The sequence below is a fragment of the Antrostomus carolinensis genome, unplaced genomic scaffold, assembly GCF_000700745.2.
Source record: "Antrostomus carolinensis isolate BGI_N321 unplaced genomic scaffold, ASM70074v2 scaffold12873, whole genome shotgun sequence".
Classification (NCBI taxonomy): domain Eukaryota; kingdom Metazoa; phylum Chordata; class Aves; order Caprimulgiformes; family Caprimulgidae; genus Antrostomus; species Antrostomus carolinensis.
The window spans coordinates 26,307-45,526 of NW_010304528.1; the positions used below are offsets into that span (position 1 = coordinate 26,307).

Sequence of the window (19,220 nt, forward strand, 5' to 3'; positions counted from 1 at the left end):
TAGATTTGCATTTCTTCAGAATAACACTTTCTTTGATGTTGATTATATTTTTATAAGGTTTTGTGTAGAATGCTCCATCTCTGACTTCTAACCACTACCAGTGTTGCAACAAAAGCATGCCATGTCACATCCTTGGGAGGAACAAGTTCTCCTACTGGAAACAACCACTTGGGATTTTCCCTTGGTGTAATAAATTCCTCCAAACAGAAAAGAGAGGTGAGAACTGAGCACAAGGGTATGCTAGGGCCATAGATGAAGGAGATAGGATGAATATGGGCTACTGCAGTGACTCCTTGAAGACCACAGTAGTTGCTTACCTGGGAGTACCTTATTGCAGAAACTCCTATGGTCCCCACTAGTTAACAGAACACGTGATACTCACACAGGTGGCAGGAAGTCATTTAACTCTTGCTTTATAAACTGCATCCAGTAGAATTCAGCTGCAGCTCACAACTACAGACAAAATCTTTCTAATGATGCTTTCAATTACATATACTATTTCTCATGAAAATGCACTAGTGTGGGACACTAGTTGGAAGTATATTGGAGACAAAGACATTAAAACTCATTAATACTCATAAAAATGCAAACACATTAAGCAATGAAAAGACTCACCTCTCCATTGAAAATCTCTTTATCATTAAATACAAAGTTGGCCTTTGCATTGCCAGACAGTTTTTCAGCTTGCAACCAGAATCTCACTTCTCCTTTTTCCAAAATTTCCACTGCCAACTCAGAGGCAAGTGGGACAGCTACAAAGAAGAAAGAAAAGAATGAAGCATTTACTTTGCCTGTGCCCCAACAACTATTTTCTTCTGTAATCAGAAAGCCACTTCTTCCTTTCATACTTGGATACTGTAGGCAAGGTAAGTAGCTTATGATAGCTCTTCAAATAGAAAGAATGCCTCTCCACCCACATATACACAGGATGACAGACAAGATTTAATCTTTTGATCCTTCAGTTACTAGGTCTGTACAGACTGGAAGTGTTGAGGATTTGAGTTATGCCAGTGCTCCTCCATCCTAATACAATGCTAAATCTATTTTGAAGGTAAACTGCAAGTATCTCTGCAGCATGATGTAAGACTGTATGGCACAGACCCACATTTAATGAATTGTTTAACAATGGTGCTGTAGGACACTGATATGACTCAGTGGAGAAACATACCAAAAAACCCCAAGTATGAAGCTAGATCAGAAAGTCAGCTGCTAAGCTGCAGGTTGGGAGATTTTTGTAAGCACTCTGATCCTTTGCTGTATGAAACCTCCATCTCCCAGAATTCACTAGGTATCACAACACACTCTCAATCCCTCCAGTACATTTTGTTTACTGATGAATAATGGAAATCCCCTGCATATAAACCAATTCCTTGTGTTAGCAGAAAAAAAACCCCAAAACATGTAAAGGGTACTGCAGGTAATTTTAGTCTTTTTTAAAATTATTTTTCCTTGTTCTTATTAGTAAGAGTCCTCAGCTTGCTTTTACTTTAACTTTAATCAGCAACATTAAACATGAGCAATTAGACTGTGATATTGGGGCATATTGCTCATTTTATTGGCTTCCATCATTTTTGTCTGTCTTAGCAGATGTTAAAATTTTCAACAAAATCATACTCTAGGAAGTATATATGCTGTCTGTGAACTCTACCCCAGTCTCCACTTTCACAGCACTGTAAAGTCTGCATTGCAAGGGTGTAGCATGGAACAGCTGAAGAGAGTGTGCAAACACATTGCAAAACGCTTGATGATATAGTCTGGTGACAGTGTAAAGATACACCTCCTCCTAGACAAATGCCAGGGCAGGGTTGTTTTTCCCTTCCAACTGAAAATATTCTATTCTATTCTAGTCTAGTCTATTCAACTTTATATATGCAAGGGAGAACTGGGACTGAGGTAGTGTCTAATTTCTCTCATATTTCTATTTGCACCATCCTAAATGACTGGGATGCCTTCTGGAGCAAAGCTGCTGTCCCACCCCACTGCCAAACAAAGTTAGAGGTGAGGGCCCCCATATCTTCCTTTCCCATGCTCACCCCTTCCCCACACCTACGCCCTTCCACACCCGCATGTATGCTGTTGGTGCCTGAGTGGCTCAGGACCCGTCTCTGGTGAAAATAAGGCTTCTGGGGGGTGAGGCAACAGTCACAGCAAAAAAAAGAGAATTATTAAAAAAACCACAGGGTTAACCAAAGAGAGGAAAGCCTGGAGCCTGGAGGGACAGCATTACCATGAGGGAGCAGGGCAAAGAACAACCCCATAGGCATGTGCCCCAGCAGTGCATGTGGCTCGTATGAAGCTTCTTCACCCAGTGCATCACTTCACTTGTAAGAAACAAAAGGAATCTCAGGTCTTGCATAATTTCTCAAAACAAAGTGACTGAAATGCTACAGGAGTCAGTGGAAGCAAGAGGGAGAGGGTCTGAACAGACATCAGGCTGCACTGCTTTTGTCTCACTGTCAGCTCTATGGCAATTTTAAACCTCTATTTAATTTGCATGTAATTAACTATGAATATCTTAGTCTAACATAGAACAGAGGAATGTATCTCAGAAGCTAATAAGCAAAAGGCTGAAAGGATGCAAAAGGATTATTTTTTAGGAAAAGGCTGTTCACTTCCCAGCCCAACGGAACTGGATGAATCTGTGTTACAGCCCTCCACGAGCAGAAGTCTTATTTTAAAATGTTTCCATAAGCACCAGTTGAAAGCTACTTTAGGCATTTTCCAACCATTGTGCTTACAAGGTTTTACATCCTATTTGTATAGCATCACAGATTACCATGAGCACTCAACAGAGTGTCCACAAGCAGTTGCTAAACTGAAGAGTTGGAACAATTTATTTTTACTGAGCATCAATACACTATTGCACCTATGTGTAGTTGTGTTCAGTAAGGCTGTATTATTCAAGCAACCCATTTTCTCATGGACTTACTGGCTGAAGATGTTTCTAAGCAGAAGTTACAGTTACATGCAGTTCAGAAGTACAAACCAACATGCAAGAGCTCATGTTGAATCAGAAAAGCCTAGCAACTAATTTTTTGGTAGAGAATTTGGGTAATCCTTAAACAGATTATCCAGAGATATGACTAAAGTTTCGTGTTGATCCATAGGAGCTCATTACTATTTTTCTAGCCTCATAGCCATGGCTGGATGTATTTCAACGCTTATGTGTTATTTATTTATTTATTTATTTATTTATTTATTATTTATTTTAGTGTCCACATGGCCTGCAGTAGCCGAAGCAAGTAAGACAGTTTCCTCCTTGAAACATTAGGATATGTTCTGCAGTGATCTCCATTTTTGCCTGTGCCTCCTGGAACCTCATGCACAGCCAAAAGTGTATTGTTACCTAGCACGACACAAAAAAAGAAGACACTATCTGTGTCCTGAGGAGCTTATTTTGTGACATTAGTTATAGACACAGAGCATGGAAGAGCACCCAGAAGAGAAGGGTCCGGGCAAGTAAGGACATGTGACACCACTAACTTTCATCGTGAAGATATAACTAGGAAGAAACAACTGGGAGAAGCAGGAGTAAACAAAGGGATGCTCGGACTGTCATTAAGCTGTCAAAAGGTGATACAGTATGTTGAGAAGGGTAGAGCTGGAATGGAAAAGATACAGAAGGAAATGAGAAAGAGACATGACATGGGCAAAAAAACCCAGGATATTTCTGCAGCCAAGCTTTGACTAGGAGCTGAGAGGCACGTTGTGGGCTGAGTTGGCAGAGGTGCCAGCAGTGCTTGCACAAAGCCAGAGATGTAAAAACATAGGCAAGAGTTTTAGGGCCTGGAACAAAGAAGAAACTAATGTAGTGGGAGAAGGTGAAACAAAGTTTAGGTCTCATCTTATTGTGTGTAACAGGATTCATTATACAATCCAATGTATTATTGGTTTTTAGTTATTCAAGTTACATTCCAATTAAAATAACCAAGTTGTTCTACTACCAAGATATCACAAAGGTACGGGAAGTCTGTGGAGAAATATCATCCCAAGCAGCAGGAAGGATGTTGTCAAGGTTACAGAAAAAAAGGAAGGAATGCATTCCAGAAGGAAAATTACATATATAGCTCATTACAGCTGTATTTACAATAGTTGCCTGCTTTGTTAACATTAACCGTAACTTACATTAACTTCAGTTTAGCTAGCGAATTTTTTAAATTCAGGTTTTCCAATCATGTTAGATATGCTGAATAAGTATAAATGGCTGTTCTGCAAAAGAAACTAAGCCAATGGGATACTTATTTTCCAAATATTATATACATTTATTATATGCCTAGACTAGTAGCCTGCAACAGATCAGGAAGAGCATCAATAATACACAAATGTACTGAAAGAAAGAAAAAAAACCAAAGGAATCTTAGATCTTCAAGTCAAAACCACTTTCACTTGAAATTACTATAGTTACTTCCTTCCCTCATAGTGGCAGGAGCTTTGTGATACCCCACTGCATGAAAAACTCTCCCCTACAGACATGTTTGATTCACTTACTTGGGAATTTGCGCTCATGGCTCAGAGCAAGCAAGCGTTTCATTTCTGCAAAAGATATAAAAAAAATAATATAAAGTGTGCATGCCTTATGGATCTGAGAGACACAGATGTGAAAGTGAAACAGGCATGCTTAATAGACATCGTGTTTACCTTCCTCATCAATTGTGTGGCTTGATGAAACTCCATCAGTGTCTGTAACAATACAAGAGTAAATTCCCAAATCATCTTCTCCAAGATCCTTAAAGGCAGCTTTTGACCTTTAGGAAAAATGGAAAAAAAAAAAAAGCATTTGATAAAAAGATGAGATCAGTCTGGACCAAACCCCTCTTTTACATCTCTAACACCACATAAAGATAGTCTTATATTAGCTTTTGCTCTGATTGAACACGCAAACACGGGGCCCCAGGGTCCTACCATGTGTGGTAAACAGAGATGGCACAACTCTCAGATAGTGCCAAAGGCACTGGAGATAGCTAGTTTAAGCTAGCTCAAACATGCTTAAAAACATGTTGTCAAGTCTTTGATGAGTGTGAAAGGATGCTGTAAATACAGGCTCATGCAATTTTCATATGCAACACCAAGAGTGTGGTGAGCCACCATTTCTTTCTGTATGGTTTCTCTAACTGGAAGAGCACATAGGCAGTTTGTAGGCTGAACTGGTGCATTTGCCATTTCTTCGTCTCTGTTAAAAGCCTGAAGAAACAGAGTAGGCTTGTACAGCATTACAAAGGTCACCAAATCAGGCCCTGGTGACACTGTCACAAGACAGTCCTGTTTACTCCAGCACCTCCAGAGATTGCAACAGTGTTACATGGCAAATGCATTTTGCAAGCAGACTGATAATTTTATCCTTTGGAGACTGAAAATAGAAATAATAGGAATAATAATAATAATAATAATAAATAATTATTTGCCCTGATTGACAGGATATAAGATGACAGAGCACAGATTTCCTCTCCCTATGCTTAAACATAACTAAATTGCCTAAGCAGGAGGCCTGACTCATTCTGTGTGAGCTACAATTTCCAAATGGCCTTCCAGAAACAGAGGCAGCTATAACTCTTACTGAGGTCATGCATCCAAAAGGATGGATTTCTGTGACCAGCCTAGGTCTCTCAAATATAAGACTATCGCTACCGAAGGTTCTTACTTTCCGCCTTTGGTATCGATGCTCAGTCGAGAATCATCCTCAATTGGTTCATAATTTTTGGACCAAACAAACTGAGAGTTTGGGGACATCTGATCACATTCGAAGTTCAAGGAAATTACTCCATTGTCATCTACATCAACCACAACTTCCTTGGTTCCTGAAAGAGCAGAACAATGTGATTCCACTTTCTCAGAGGAGCCAGCAAACAAATGTACATAAATATCATTCATAGGGTGGATTACTCAGGTCCTCGCCATTTTCTCAGTCAGCACATAAATAGCTACAAACATTGGCATCCTCAGTCTTTGATTCACAAGAACAGTTCTTATTCTGAGCCATAAAAGTGAGGAACAGATTAAAAAGCATCATAAATCAGCTGATTTATTTAAGCAAGCCTAGGCACACATAAGAGTTATGATATTTGCTCTGGAAAAACCTGAAGGGAAAAAAGAAGCAAGTCTCTAAATGCACTAAATGTTTGAAATATTAAATAGCAATATTTTCCATGGTAAGACGTAGTCAGAGCTTTCATTATGCAGCAAGAATTTCTTATTCCCTAATAAGATAAGAGCTCTAAAGGGAATACCACGTGCAAATGTGAGTGTTTGAAGAGGTGCAGGAGGCAGAAGAGGAAACAGTCGAGTTGCCCCGTCAGGACTCGTGCAACTGAGGCACATTTTCAGTGACCCTGGCTTCACTCCAGGAGGTTGGTTTAATTGCTGCGCTTGGCATCCAGCCCTGCCACTGTCTGCAGCATTAATCCTGGGCCCACAAAGGGAGTGAATATTTGCAATTAGCTGCTTAAGTCGCCCACCCTGTTTTGCCAGTACCTACAGTCCTTGAGCTGGATAAGGTGACCCTGTTTGTCCTTTAAAAGGTCCTAGGGGTGAATCCCAGATCAGAAACCCGAAGGCACTTCTATCCTGCCCTCTTGCACCCCAGAGAAGCTGAGATAATTTCATCTGAGATTTGGGCAGCTCGGCAAACTCATAATCTGTGGCGTTAACTTTCATTTCAACAGCTTGTCAGAATGTCAGGGAGAACATGTGCACTGAGAGGTGCTGGAGAACGTCCAGCCGCCTTTTCCCAACAGCTCGGAGCTGGATCTTGCATCTGAATAGGGCACTCATGTTGTATCACTTAGCCTAAGACAATTCTGTCCTGCTCAGAATGCTAATGACACACTTTCTCCACAAAGTATTGTATCTTAAAGACAAGAGCCTTATTCCTAACATTGAGATTAAATGCTTTATTTTCAGCATCATTCTTAATGAGCCTCAAGCATACAAGGAGATTTCTGTTTCATCATCCTAATACTGTACACATCCTTTCCAGCACTGTGAGTAGTTCCTGTAAGGACAATTTGTGCACATGCAGCTTTCTTAGTCTTTATAGTTTGCCATAACTGTTTAATGAAAGATGAGATTAATACTCCTGTTTTGATACTGTTATTTACCAGCCCTCGCAGTAATGAAGCATGTAAGTACCAGTATATGATAAATGAAGTCTAAGGTCTACAAATATTTTACTAGGCAGCAGCATATTTGCAAATTTTTTATAATTTAATTTATTATATGCAAATTCATCACTTGACATTTCATTAGTGTCTAGTTTCCTGTGGATTACTAGCACATGAATCTTTCGATGGCAGTTTATGCGATGTGCAAAGAATTACAGCCAGAAGGTTCATTTGAAGGACAGAATCTGTTATTTTTGTATTAAAGTATTCTCATTATGATAACAATGCAGAGCATTTATTTCCAAAGTGATGATGGCACTTACCTCTGATATTTCTATGAGTAAAAAAATACCTTTTAAAATTACTGACCAAAGGTTTCCACCTATCCTATGAAGTGGAACCAAAGAAGCTGCCATAGTTGTAGCAGTTTAAATTTCCATCCTCTAGATAGCTTGGTGGTTTCAACATATCATCCAGAGCTTCTCTTAAAGTCATCATAATGAAAAAGTACTTAGTTGTCATTTCAAATCGCCATTTATCTGAGCATTTTATTGCATTGAAAGGAAACAGATAACAAGAAGATAAAGTGGACAGCTTCAAAACACTAGAGTTAATGGCATAATTTTGATTACAGCTGGTCAGAAAAGTTGAATGGGACAGGGTTTCATTAATTTCTGAGGCTAAAGCCCTTCTCAAGTGACTGATGCAGGATCAGAATCTCATTTTGCTTTGCACTAGGCTGTACAAGGACTAAGGGTAGCAATGGGGAAGTGTTGCACTCTGCTCTCGGATTTCTCCTGCTTCCTGTGAATTCCCTCTACAATGAAGTGCTTTTGTCTAAAGACAAATTTACAGCCCAAAAGTAGCCTGGATTGGTATTTGTTTATGTGGATAGGTTTTTCCAACTAATTTTAGAAGACAGCTGTAAAAATTAAATGTGATTTTCAAACAAGAGAAGGTGGATGCAAAGTATTGCATCATTATATTTACACATTTCACTGGATAAAGACAATTGTTACCATTCCCATCAAAGCAAGTATTTTCATTCAGGCTATTATTTACTTACATTCTTTGATTAGAAAGCTCAGTTGTCTGTCAATTTTACACATTTGCCTAAAGCAACATTCCAAAAGTCTAGAGAGACTTGACAATATTTTGATCCAAGATGGTAATAAAGGCAGCATTCATTGGGCAACATCAAAAGATTTACAGTAATTAAAAAAAAAAAAGGTACGATTGTTTTTGAGATTGTGTGGTTTGAGTGAGAAAGGTGGAAGCCTGCACAAGAAACTGCTTTCAGAAATAATTTTCCTTTTGTCCTTTCTTAATACTTTTAAGAAGCTTAGTTTGGTGCATGCCATATCTGTGTATATCAGCTCAAAATATGGGTCAACCAGATTTGTACAAGTAAATAATTTTCAGCTTCCCTGAGATTTCACTGGGCCAAACTCTGACTTTCCCATGATCCCTCAGACATTACACCTGTGAACCCAAGTTTCACTTGCAAAAAAGCCATGATCCTGAGATGTACCTTCTTCTCTAATGGAGAGGTCTGTAAACCAAGTGTTCCGCTCAGGTTCATATTGCCAGGTGGGCATGTGCTTCATTTGAGTGACCACTGAAAACGCTGTACAATTTCTTTTTGTCATGATGATCCTCTTCACAAGAGTTCACATGTGTATTTTTTTTTTTAATTGTAATGGCATGGCCAATCCTTTATTTAGTCCACTTGAAGATTGTTATCATAACAAATGTTTATCAAAAGTCTGACAGATAGATATCAACCCTCAAAGAAAATGGATTAGTAAAGCCAAAAGTTTAGTATTAATATTGGTTTGTTTCTCTTTTTAGAAGTGGTGGCTGTATATAAGCTGTTTTCAAGAGTAAGTTTCTAGGTTTTGTGTTAGTAAATAGCCCTAGTGCTTCAGTGGCTTGTAGACCTGAAACTATGGCTATTGTGTTTTTGAAAGATCCTGTCCCAAGCCCTTCTTACTCACACACTTATCCTTTTTTGTCCTCCTATCCCGATCTTACACACTCTCAACTTACCATCTACTCCTTCCAGTCCCTTCTTCCCATCCCAGCCTCACTAGCAGTCATCCCAGTCTCCCCACTCTGAGTTTTCCAGTTCTTTTATACTCCCAGCTTCAGACCCCTTTTTCAGACCTTCTTGACTTACAGCATCACTGAGAGCTAACTCAAGGCTTAGGATTTTTACTGCCCTGGCCATAAGGACCATGAGAGCTGGGCCAGTGCTGCTGCAGAAATAGGAGATGGAAAAATGGACCTGGGAGTAAGAAACAGGGAAAGGATCGCAGAGAAATGCTCCTGAGGAAGCTGGGGTGGGAATGGGAACTGATGATTGCTAGTGACATCTGCTCAACACCTCACAGGAAGTACCATCCCAAATAAACCCTGGCTGTTTCTCCGGGCGGGAACAGCTCTCCACCTGACTGTGTTGGCAGGGTGGGCAGCTCTTTGCCCAGGCAGTCACCTCCTTTGCCTATGCCCTGCACTGCTGCTTGTGCTCCCTGTGCCCGGCTGCCCCAGACCCCTGCACTGTCCTGCCTGCCCGCTGCCTGCTTCCATTCCTGTGCTTTTAGGGATCTTAGAAACCTTCCCAGGTGGGATCAGATATAAGAATCTGCAGGTGGAGAAAGGGAACTTGTCAGAGGAAAAGACAGTGTATGGTGGATCCTGGCTGGGTTGTACCCCTATAGTTTCTTATGTCATACTAACCTTATACTAGATTTGTTTAAAATATCTGAAAGTTTGTTTTTCTGCCTTGTAGGACTCTCTGCTTCTGAAATAGTCTATAGATGAGTAAGCCACAAGCCCATGTTTATGTTTTCTGTTAGGGACTTAGCGACAAAAAGGTGTTGACTCTGATCAAAGTCACCTGTGTTACCTGTACAGCTAAATAAAACACAGGGGTTTTCTGAAGTTCAGCATTACGGAGTGTCTCTGCACTGGTTCCTGTATTTCTTGATGGCATTATAGACACACTACAGCCAGCCTAAAGGACTCTAGCAAAGAGTTGCACTTGAATTCCTACTAAAGGTAGTCTGCAAACTGACTTCATTACATTTTTAAAGCCAAGGGGAAAAGGTAATATCTTTTACCCTTTCCTCAGGCACATTACATAAGTTAAAGAAAGGAGAGAGAGAAAACATAAACAACTGGTTTACTATAGGAAGGACAAAATCTACATCTGTAGAATGCTTTAGTTGAGCTGATCTTAGTGGGTCCTCTGCTTATGCATTTATCTATAGATATATACAAATCTTACAACTTTATTCTAGTTTTAGATTCCTGAACCTGTAGTTATGATAAAAAAAATCTGTTCCAACCTTAAAAAACACCAGACAAGAACGCAAGATATGACCCTCAGCTTATTTCCTGCTCAGTAAAAATGTTTGGCTTGAAAAGGGTCAGACTGTTTGCATGCAGCCTGTATGTAAACACATCACACAAACAGGAACCTCTTTAAATATAGAATCATAGAATCATAGAATGGTTTGGGTTGGAAGGGACCTTAAAGATCATCTAGTTCCAACCCCTCTGCCATCAGCAGGGACACCCCCCACTAGACCAAGTTGCTCAGAGCCTCATCCAACCTGGCCTTGAACACATCCATGAATTTCTCCCTGATATCTAATCTAAACCTACCCTCTTCCAGTTTAAAGCCATTACCCCTTGTTCTATCACTACCTGCCTTTGTAAAAAGTCCCTCCCCAGCTTCCTTGTAGGCCCCTTCAGGTATTGGAAGACATCTATAAGATGTCCCCGAAGCCTTCTCTTTTCCAGGCTGAACAGCCCCAACTCTCTCAGCCTGTCCTCATAGGAGAGGTGCTCCAGCCCTCAGATCATCCTGGTGGCCTCCTCTGGACTTGTTCTAGCTGCTCCAGGTCTCTCTTGTGATGGGGGCTCCAGAACTGGACGCAGCACTCCAGGTGGGGCCTTACAAGAGCGGAGTAGAGGGGCAGAATCACCTCCCTCGACCTGCTGGCCACACCTCTCTTGATGCAGCCCAGGATACAGTTGGCCTTGTGGGCTGCAAGAGCATTATTACTGGCTCATATTGCTCGTCCACCACCACTCCCAAGTCCTTTTCATCAGAGCTGGTCTCAATCCACTCATCGCCCAGTCTGTATTTATGTTTGGGATTGCCCCGACCCAGGTGCAGGACCTTGCATTTGGCTTTGTTAAACTTCATGAGGTTAGCACAGGCCCCACCTCTCAAACCTGTCAAGGTCCCTCTGGATGGCATCCCGTCCCTCCAGCGTGTCAACCGCACCACACAGCTTGGTGTTGTCAGCAAACTTGCTGATGAAAAAGAGGAAGTATTTCTAACAAACCTGGTCGTGTTTCAGCTACAACAGGATCCGTGACATCTGATGGTTTCCCAACACCAGCCTGGTTTGTTGCCCGCACACGAAACACATAGCTCACACCTTCTTGTAGGCCACCTATCTGGAGGAAGCAAATATACATACATGCATGATGTGTTACAAAACACAAATTTCACACTTCTTACAATTCCAGTCTGGATGCTTGACAATTGCATTTCCTTTCTTTTTGTTTTCCTCCTTTTCTCGTTGATGAATATTTCTTCCTTGTATTTTTTTTTTTTAATTCCAGAGTGACATGACTAATCTGTTTGGCTTGCTCCTTCCTTGTATGCATAACTGACATTTAGACAGTGTCATTACTGTCATTGGTTTCTTTGCAAATGGAACACTGTTATTGGAATAGGATGCTTTTAACTCATGTACCTTGACCTTTGAAATGGCATATTGTTTTACTGTAGGTAAATTCTGGCTTTTAAAAATGAAATTATCAGGTTAATAAGTGCCAGCCACACTTATTTAGAAACAGGAGGGTATTTAACTGTACAGATTTCATTGTAAAGATTTGAGGAATCATACTGACACAACAGCACTTCCAAATACTCTAAAATTTATTTGAAAGGATCACACTTAAAAGTGAATTGTCTTTCAAGTATTCTGAAAACCATTCAAATTGCAAACCTACTTAAGATGTATCCCTAGATACAACATAGGAGCACAACATAAACGATGTATTTCATTAAGTGGAACCACAGTCAGCACAGGATGCTGCCATTGAAGCCCTACTTCCTCAAGATTATACTGTTATATCAATATTTGAATCTTAAGCTATTTACCTTCAAGAATTTATTTTGCAGTGGCTTCTCATTGACACTTCTCCAATGTTCCTCCTTTGCTTCAGTTTCCTTCATATCAACATAATAACCAGCTATTGGACTACGACCAGTATAAACTGGTTCCTTCCACAGCAAAACCAAAGAGTCTTTCCTAACTTCTGTGCATGTGACATCATGGGGTGGCCCTGAAAGGTAAGAGTAAAAGTTGGAGTTGTGGTATCAAAATAAATCCCAAAAGGGCTAATGCATAAGACTTCAAAGACCGAAACCAGACACCATGTTGTACACCCCGAGCTGACATAATGTGCAGCTCCTCTGTATCATATCTAGACCCGATATAAATACAAACCATGCCTATTAAAAAGACTAGCCCAAAAAACAATCCAATTTGTTGAGGTTTGATATCTTGATCAAATATTCATGAACAAACAAAACCGACAATCTCCGAACTCCGGGAAATAAATTAATTATTAAGCTAATGTGCTGCTTCAAGGGCTGCTCTAAAGTCCACTGAAGTCAATGGAGGTTGTTTTCATTCATTTTAAAGAGTGTTAAAAGGCCAGCAATCTGGACTTGATACATTTAGACAAGGGTTACAGGACCTTATTCTTCTCTGCCTTGTATCTTAGACAGGTATTTATGTCTACCATTTAAACTAGGAAGCAAAGTGGCAGACCTGGTACAGGAACCACGTAGGAAAGATAAAGAAAATACAAGCTGCTTGTAAAATGCTGCTGATTAAATAGGGACTGTTTAATGCATCATTGTGAAATGTAAATCAAAGTGATGGAGATTCAAGCCTGGGTATGAACTTCAGTGCCCATCAACTGCCCTGGAAATTGAAGGCACTGACAATTTAGAGAATCTGTCAAAGAGTGCCCTTGGGCTGTGAGTAACCTCCACCTCCCACTCAGGATCCTACCAGGTACTGCAATGGTCCATTCTTCACATTTGAAGGGCTGGCTGGGTAGGGAGGGTGTCCCAACCCCAGCCAGGTTAGCAGCAGCCACCTGGAACTGGTACACCATGTTTTCCTTCAGGTCTTGAATCTGCAGAATCAATAAGATGGTACTTACTAACTTTGGATTAAGGTTTTAGAAGAAAGTCACAATGACAATTATTGAACACATGAACATGCTTTTAATTGCCTGAAGAGATGAAAGTATTATTGACATTATATATAAGGCGATAACTGTCTTGGCTTTTCCTCTGGTTAGTGGTGGAGCATACATGAGTGGTCTTAGCATGCCCAAATTGAAAACTCCTTTTCCTATTGATAGACACTTTGGTAGTCAGGGAGGGAGCAGGGTATTTCTCAACAATCATGTTAATCTGTCTCGTGATACAGAACAAGTTCACTTAAGGCAAGAGTTGTCCTCACAGGGGGGTGAAACTCAGTCCTGGCATCGCTTTTCATTTGTAAAGCAGCTCAACGAGGTTGTAGCTGGCGCTCTCTAAATTCGGTCAAGAACTGATCACAAAACACAGCTGGCACAGAGCTGGTTCCAGCACCAGCAAGCACTGGGGTAGGTCTGCCAAGCCCAGTAGGAATGACACTTGTTGTGAGGGCCTGACTCACAAAAATTCAGGCTATGTCTAGAGTACTGCATTCACGGGTGACAGTTCATGCCAGACTAACAGATAAATGTATAAATAATTTTGCAGAGAAGTTTAACAGAGCTAAATAAATTTATCATCATGGATATAAATCTCTCCAACTAGCAATCTGTACACTGAATCATAATTCATCCCAATCTATCTTTAAGAACTGCTTTGAAAATATTGTCTGTGTCCACAGCAATAAGAGAAGTTAACCTCTTACCCTGTATGCCCTCTCACTAATGGCCTTAATATTGGCCTCCATCCATTTCCCAGGAACTCCATCAACCACTTCACGATAGTTCACGTAGTAGCCGGTAATTTCAGTTCCACCGGTGACTTTAGGTTGTTTCCATCCTAATGCCATTGAGTCACGAACACTCTCAAGTACCATGATGTCATAAGGTGGAGATGGAGCAGCTGTTTCAACGTGAATAATACACAAGTAGGAAGTAATATTTCAATAGGCAGACTGGCATACAATTGCTGTATTCAGGTGGCTCCCACCCTGCATTTCCTAATTAGGACAATATTTATGTGGTCAAGGGAAGTTTCTGGAGTTGGAACAAGAAATGCAGAATAAAGGCTTCCAGAAACCAAATTAAAAAGTCCAAAATGCATCAGAATTAGTTTTCAGGATCATTTGTTTTTTGAGAAGCAAGCTGATACATAGTGAAAGAATGTGTTGCAATTGCAGCTCTGATGTAAGTGACCAGGACTCGCTTTAAAACTGTGAAAAATGAGGAAATAAAATGAACATTAGGGCAAAAGTAAAGAAATTGGAGATGCAATGATTTGTTTTCTTTTGCTGTAAGTGAACCCTTTTTCACACATACAATATTCATTGTAGTTCCTTCTTTAAAAAAAAATAGGCCCACATTCTTCCCTTTTGAGAAAGGACTTTATCTGTTCATTCTTTTTTATTTTTCTTTTAAATTTATACACTGTGCAAATTTTATCATTGCACCCATCACGTGATCTTACCTTAATGGAAGGAAGCGTGATCATAGGCACTGTAGACTGACCAGAAATGGAACTTGTCTGTTACTGGAACTTACACTAAATATTTGCTGCATTATCCTCTTTTTCAAAAAATGTTTTTAACAATATAGAAATTATTAACTTCATCCCAACCCATTTTCTTATAAAGTCTTTTCTGTATCTAGCGGTGAAATTCTTGCCCCCACCCAGTATGTCATGCACCAGTGAAGAGCCCTCTTTGTGACCCTGAAGTCCTACTTTTGATGGAAATCCTACATCATACATGTTTCCTTTTTTCTTTAATGTTTTATATCAGTGTTAGCTAGTCCAAGGTGCCTCTATTTTGTTTTCTGTTCAACACTTTGCATAAGCCTTTTGAGTCTCACTTCAGAGGCCTGCTAAGGAATTCAATTCACTGGCCAAGTACTAGGACTTCAATGAAATTCAAGCCCCACATTTCTCAGGGACAATGGATGTTTAGGTGTTGACAACAGAAAACATGATTTTGTGCATGTGCCTTCAACTTGATAGATTTTCCCTGTCACACATTGCTGTCAGTCAGAGATAGAACACAACATTCTTTAGCACTGTGTCTCAGAGGATAAACTGCAGTTTAGGCATAAATCCACAAAGGATCCTCATATATCCTAACACAACACAGATTTTCATGCTTACCACCATAATCAGATTTTGTTTCCTTCACATGTACATAATCCAGAGACTAGGTAACAAGACTCCTGACAAATTACTGAAGTGATTTAGAAATAATACAGTATTCTGGATATATTAATATGTAGACAAGCAAGTGATTAAATTAGTCAACAGATTTATATGTTTCACTTTCAGTAGCCATTAAGTTTGTAAAGTGGTCTCCAATACCAGTACACGCATAATGATCTTTACAGAGAGTTGAGCACGTAATTAACAGGTCTGATGGAAGATGCATCACTGGAGAGCATGTTCACTTGTGTCGTGGACGAGCAGAGGTTACAATCATTACAAGTGGATGTACCAAAGCAGTGAAATCTATTTATTTTATTAGCTCTCACCTGTATCTTTCTTCTCTGACACTTTTTCCAGATGCCCGGATCGAGACTTACTTGCCTGCTTAGCAGCAACTTTTTGCAGTGCAGATGTGATATGTTCCTTAACCATTTCTCTCGTCTTATTGTCTCCTGTACTGCCCAGTCTGTCAGAGCTACTGGATAGTGTCTCTCTATTAAATTTAGCATTGCATTTTAGCAAAGCATCTGTGTCAAAGATAGGCTGGGAGGACTCATGCATGCCTTCCCAGCTGGCAGTGCAGTCTGTTAGTTCGCCAGCTTTACCACTCAGTTCAGGACACACACCATGAAGCAATCCTCCCCCTATAATTGCCAGAAAACAGCAAAGACATTTTGAATTAGAATACATTATTTTTTCTTCATTTAATCAACAGAATGAAGAAATGTGTATAATGTATACAATACAGCCAAAGTATGACAAATCACAGGTTTTATGCACAAAATGTTAAGCTTGAAGTCATAAAAAATTGAAACACATAGAATACCTCTCAACCTGCTCACAAGTAATGTTCTTTTAATAATGTCTGCTTCTCAGAGCAGAAGAAATATGGCAAGTTAATAGTAATCTTCATTTGCTACAGCTATTTTAGTATTAGTTCTTCCAAATTATATTTCTGATCCTTTCAAGATGATCTCACAAAACTCCCAGGCCACATCTCTTGGCTGCAAGGTTGTGAGGTATGCAGTTTTAATACAAATGAGAGTCAGGATGTTGCAGACATACAATTTATTGTATACATACAATTTATTCTACTCCAGTGTTCCCATTAATCTTTAGGGATTAGTTCATGCAGTGGCGAACAGAAGTAATTCATCAACAAAGGGAGAACACACAGAGTTATAGAAGGTTTACAAAAAACACATTGCACTGATTATTAGGTTTAGGTATGGAAACAAATTTCTTAGGAGCTGACTGTATATAGAATGGTGTGTGTTAAAAATGATAAATACCATATTAAAGAATCAGAATGACATTCCATTTTTCAGGATTCCCTTATAAAGTGAACTTGGCAGTGCTCTCTTACAGTGGTCCACAAGAAACACCTGAAGAAGACTGGATGGTGAAGGTGAACAGTCTACAAGAGTGCAGTGACTGTGAAACTATGGCTGTGAGACCATAGGATCTATGGATAAGTTATTATTTGTGGACAGAATTGTAAAACAAAACAATTAGTTACAAAGAGTTCCCAAAAACATCTTTATTTAATTAATCCCCCCCATATTTACCATTGAAAAGAGTAATGGAAAACAGCTTACCAATGGCTGCTTGCACTTCTATAGGCTCTGAATCCTGTGAAAATTCGCTGAGTCCCGCTGCGTTAACGGCTCTGACTCTGAAAATATACTTCTCACCATTGACAAGCCCATGGCAAATGAATCTAAAACAAACCAGTGAAGGAATACTTAAAAAGTATTATCAAGAAAAGAAAAATCATAAGGGGGGAAAAGAAAGCATTTCTTCCATAAAAATTATTCTGGTTTCTGAAAACTGAGTATAAACCATGACTGCAATCACTTAAATTAAGGTCAGAGAATGCAGAATGTATCTAAGCACCTCATTCGTGCAACAAAGATAGTGTCTAAGACCGTGTTTCTTTAGACATAACATTTACCAACACTAAAAAAACTTTCCTTAAGACTACACTAGCTTTTGTGTTACCAGACAGTCTACCTTACTTCTGCTAGCATATAAAATCCATAATTTTTAACAGAAAGAATGTGAAAATCTTCAGAGATAAGGCCTACATTTGTTTGTGGGTTATCTGCATGACATAACTAAAAGACACCTGTAGCACAAATTCCCGTAATTCACTTCCAGTCATAAATGAAAAATGGCAATGTTCCAAAAAATTACAGGATATTGTACAAGAGCTAAAAAAAAATGTGCCTGATTTTTTGTTTCTCTTTCTTGCTTCTATACAGGACACAGTAATCTAAGTCAGACAAACTCTTTTATTAGTATATTTTTCTACTGGATTACCTAACGATCACATAAAAAACCTCATAAATTTTCTCCATTGTCCACCCTGAAAACAAAACATTTCCCAAGACAGGAATTATTTATTTTGGAAAAACTGTGTTTTGGAAATGTAAACATTTTATTTAAAACAACATTTATTATTCAAGAAGTATTTTAAGTGTATTTTATTTCATGTTACTCTGTTTTGTTCTACTTCAGAATGTCATGTCTTGCACCACCAACGCTGACATCATGCAATGATGTATGAAGCAAATATAATGTCGAAAAAAAAATGTATTTCAAAATAAAATGGTTTTTTTGGGGAAAAAAATAAAACCTGAATCAGAATTTTCAGAGCAGAATTTTCCTTACCCATTCTACTACACTTTTCAAAATCATTTGCTTTCACCAGGATATATGCAGAAAACAAATTTCAAAAGATAAAAATATACTGCATAATGCAGACAATGAGCTACAGCTGATGCTTTGAGATTGACTCAGCCAGAAAAGCCAAGAGTTAACAGCCAGCCTGTGCCTGACTGCATCATTCATTATATCGGACTGACTAAAAATGCAGTGATAGGAACCTAAGCAGTGTAGTTACATCACAATACACAGTAACTCAGACCAATATTTTTATTTCTGTGGTGAATAAAGATCACGTTTCATATTTTAAAATAAGCAAATAACTAAAAATTTCATCAACACTTGATGTAACCAAATATAAATCATAGAAGTATATGTGAATGTATATAATATTGGCACATACAGCTGTTCCAATATAAATGCACAAAAGAATACTTAAAGGAAATTTAAGGAAAGGAAACTTTTTTGCCTCAGTCTTCACTGGCAACCTCTCTCCTCACAGCTTTCAAGTTGATGGCCCACAAGACAGGGACCAGAGAGACAAAGTCCTTCCCACTGTAAGTGAAGATCAGGTTCATGACCATCTGAGGAACCTGAATATACAGAAGTCCATGGGACCTGATGAGATGCATCCCAGTGTCCTGAGGGAATTGGCTGATGTAGTTGCCAAGCCCTGCTCCATAATATTTGAAAAGTCATGGCAGTCAGGTGAAGTTGCTGGTGTCTGGAAGAAAGGAAACTTTATACCCATTTTTCAAAAGGATAGAAAGGAGGACCCTGGGAACTGCTGCTCTGACAGCCTCACCTCTGTGCCTGGAAAGATCATGGAACAGATCCTCCTAGAAGCTATGCTGAAGCATATGGAGGGCAGGGAGGTGATTCAAGACAGCCAGCTTGGCTTTACTAGGGGCAGGTCCTGCCTGACTGACCTAGTGGTTTTCTACAGTGAAGTAACTGCATCAGTAGAC

The 19,220-nt window shown here is 39.5% G+C and overlaps 1 protein-coding gene across 1 annotated transcript in view; it reads right to left on the reverse strand.

The window, feature by feature from the left end:
• The window catches only part of LOC104522254 (myomesin-1), a 37,221-nt gene extending 19,276 nt beyond the window's left edge, over positions 1-17,945 (reverse strand). The window contains exons 1-11 of the mRNA XM_029084151.1: positions 17,908-17,945; positions 17,184-17,305; positions 15,912-16,229; positions 14,105-14,301; positions 13,205-13,331; positions 12,283-12,467; positions 11,456-11,570; positions 5,639-5,795; positions 4,639-4,745; positions 4,489-4,533; positions 616-752 (exon numbers count right to left, since the gene is read on the reverse strand). Of these exons, the coding sequence (XP_028939984.1) occupies positions 616-752; positions 4,489-4,533; positions 4,639-4,745; positions 5,639-5,795; positions 11,456-11,570; positions 12,283-12,467; positions 13,205-13,331; positions 14,105-14,301; positions 15,912-16,229; positions 17,184-17,305; positions 17,908-17,945 (1,548 nt within the window). The remainder of the gene's footprint in view (positions 1-615; positions 753-4,488; positions 4,534-4,638; positions 4,746-5,638; positions 5,796-11,455; positions 11,571-12,282; positions 12,468-13,204; positions 13,332-14,104; positions 14,302-15,911; positions 16,230-17,183; positions 17,306-17,907) is intronic.
• Between the last annotated feature and the right edge of the window lie 1,275 nt (positions 17,946-19,220).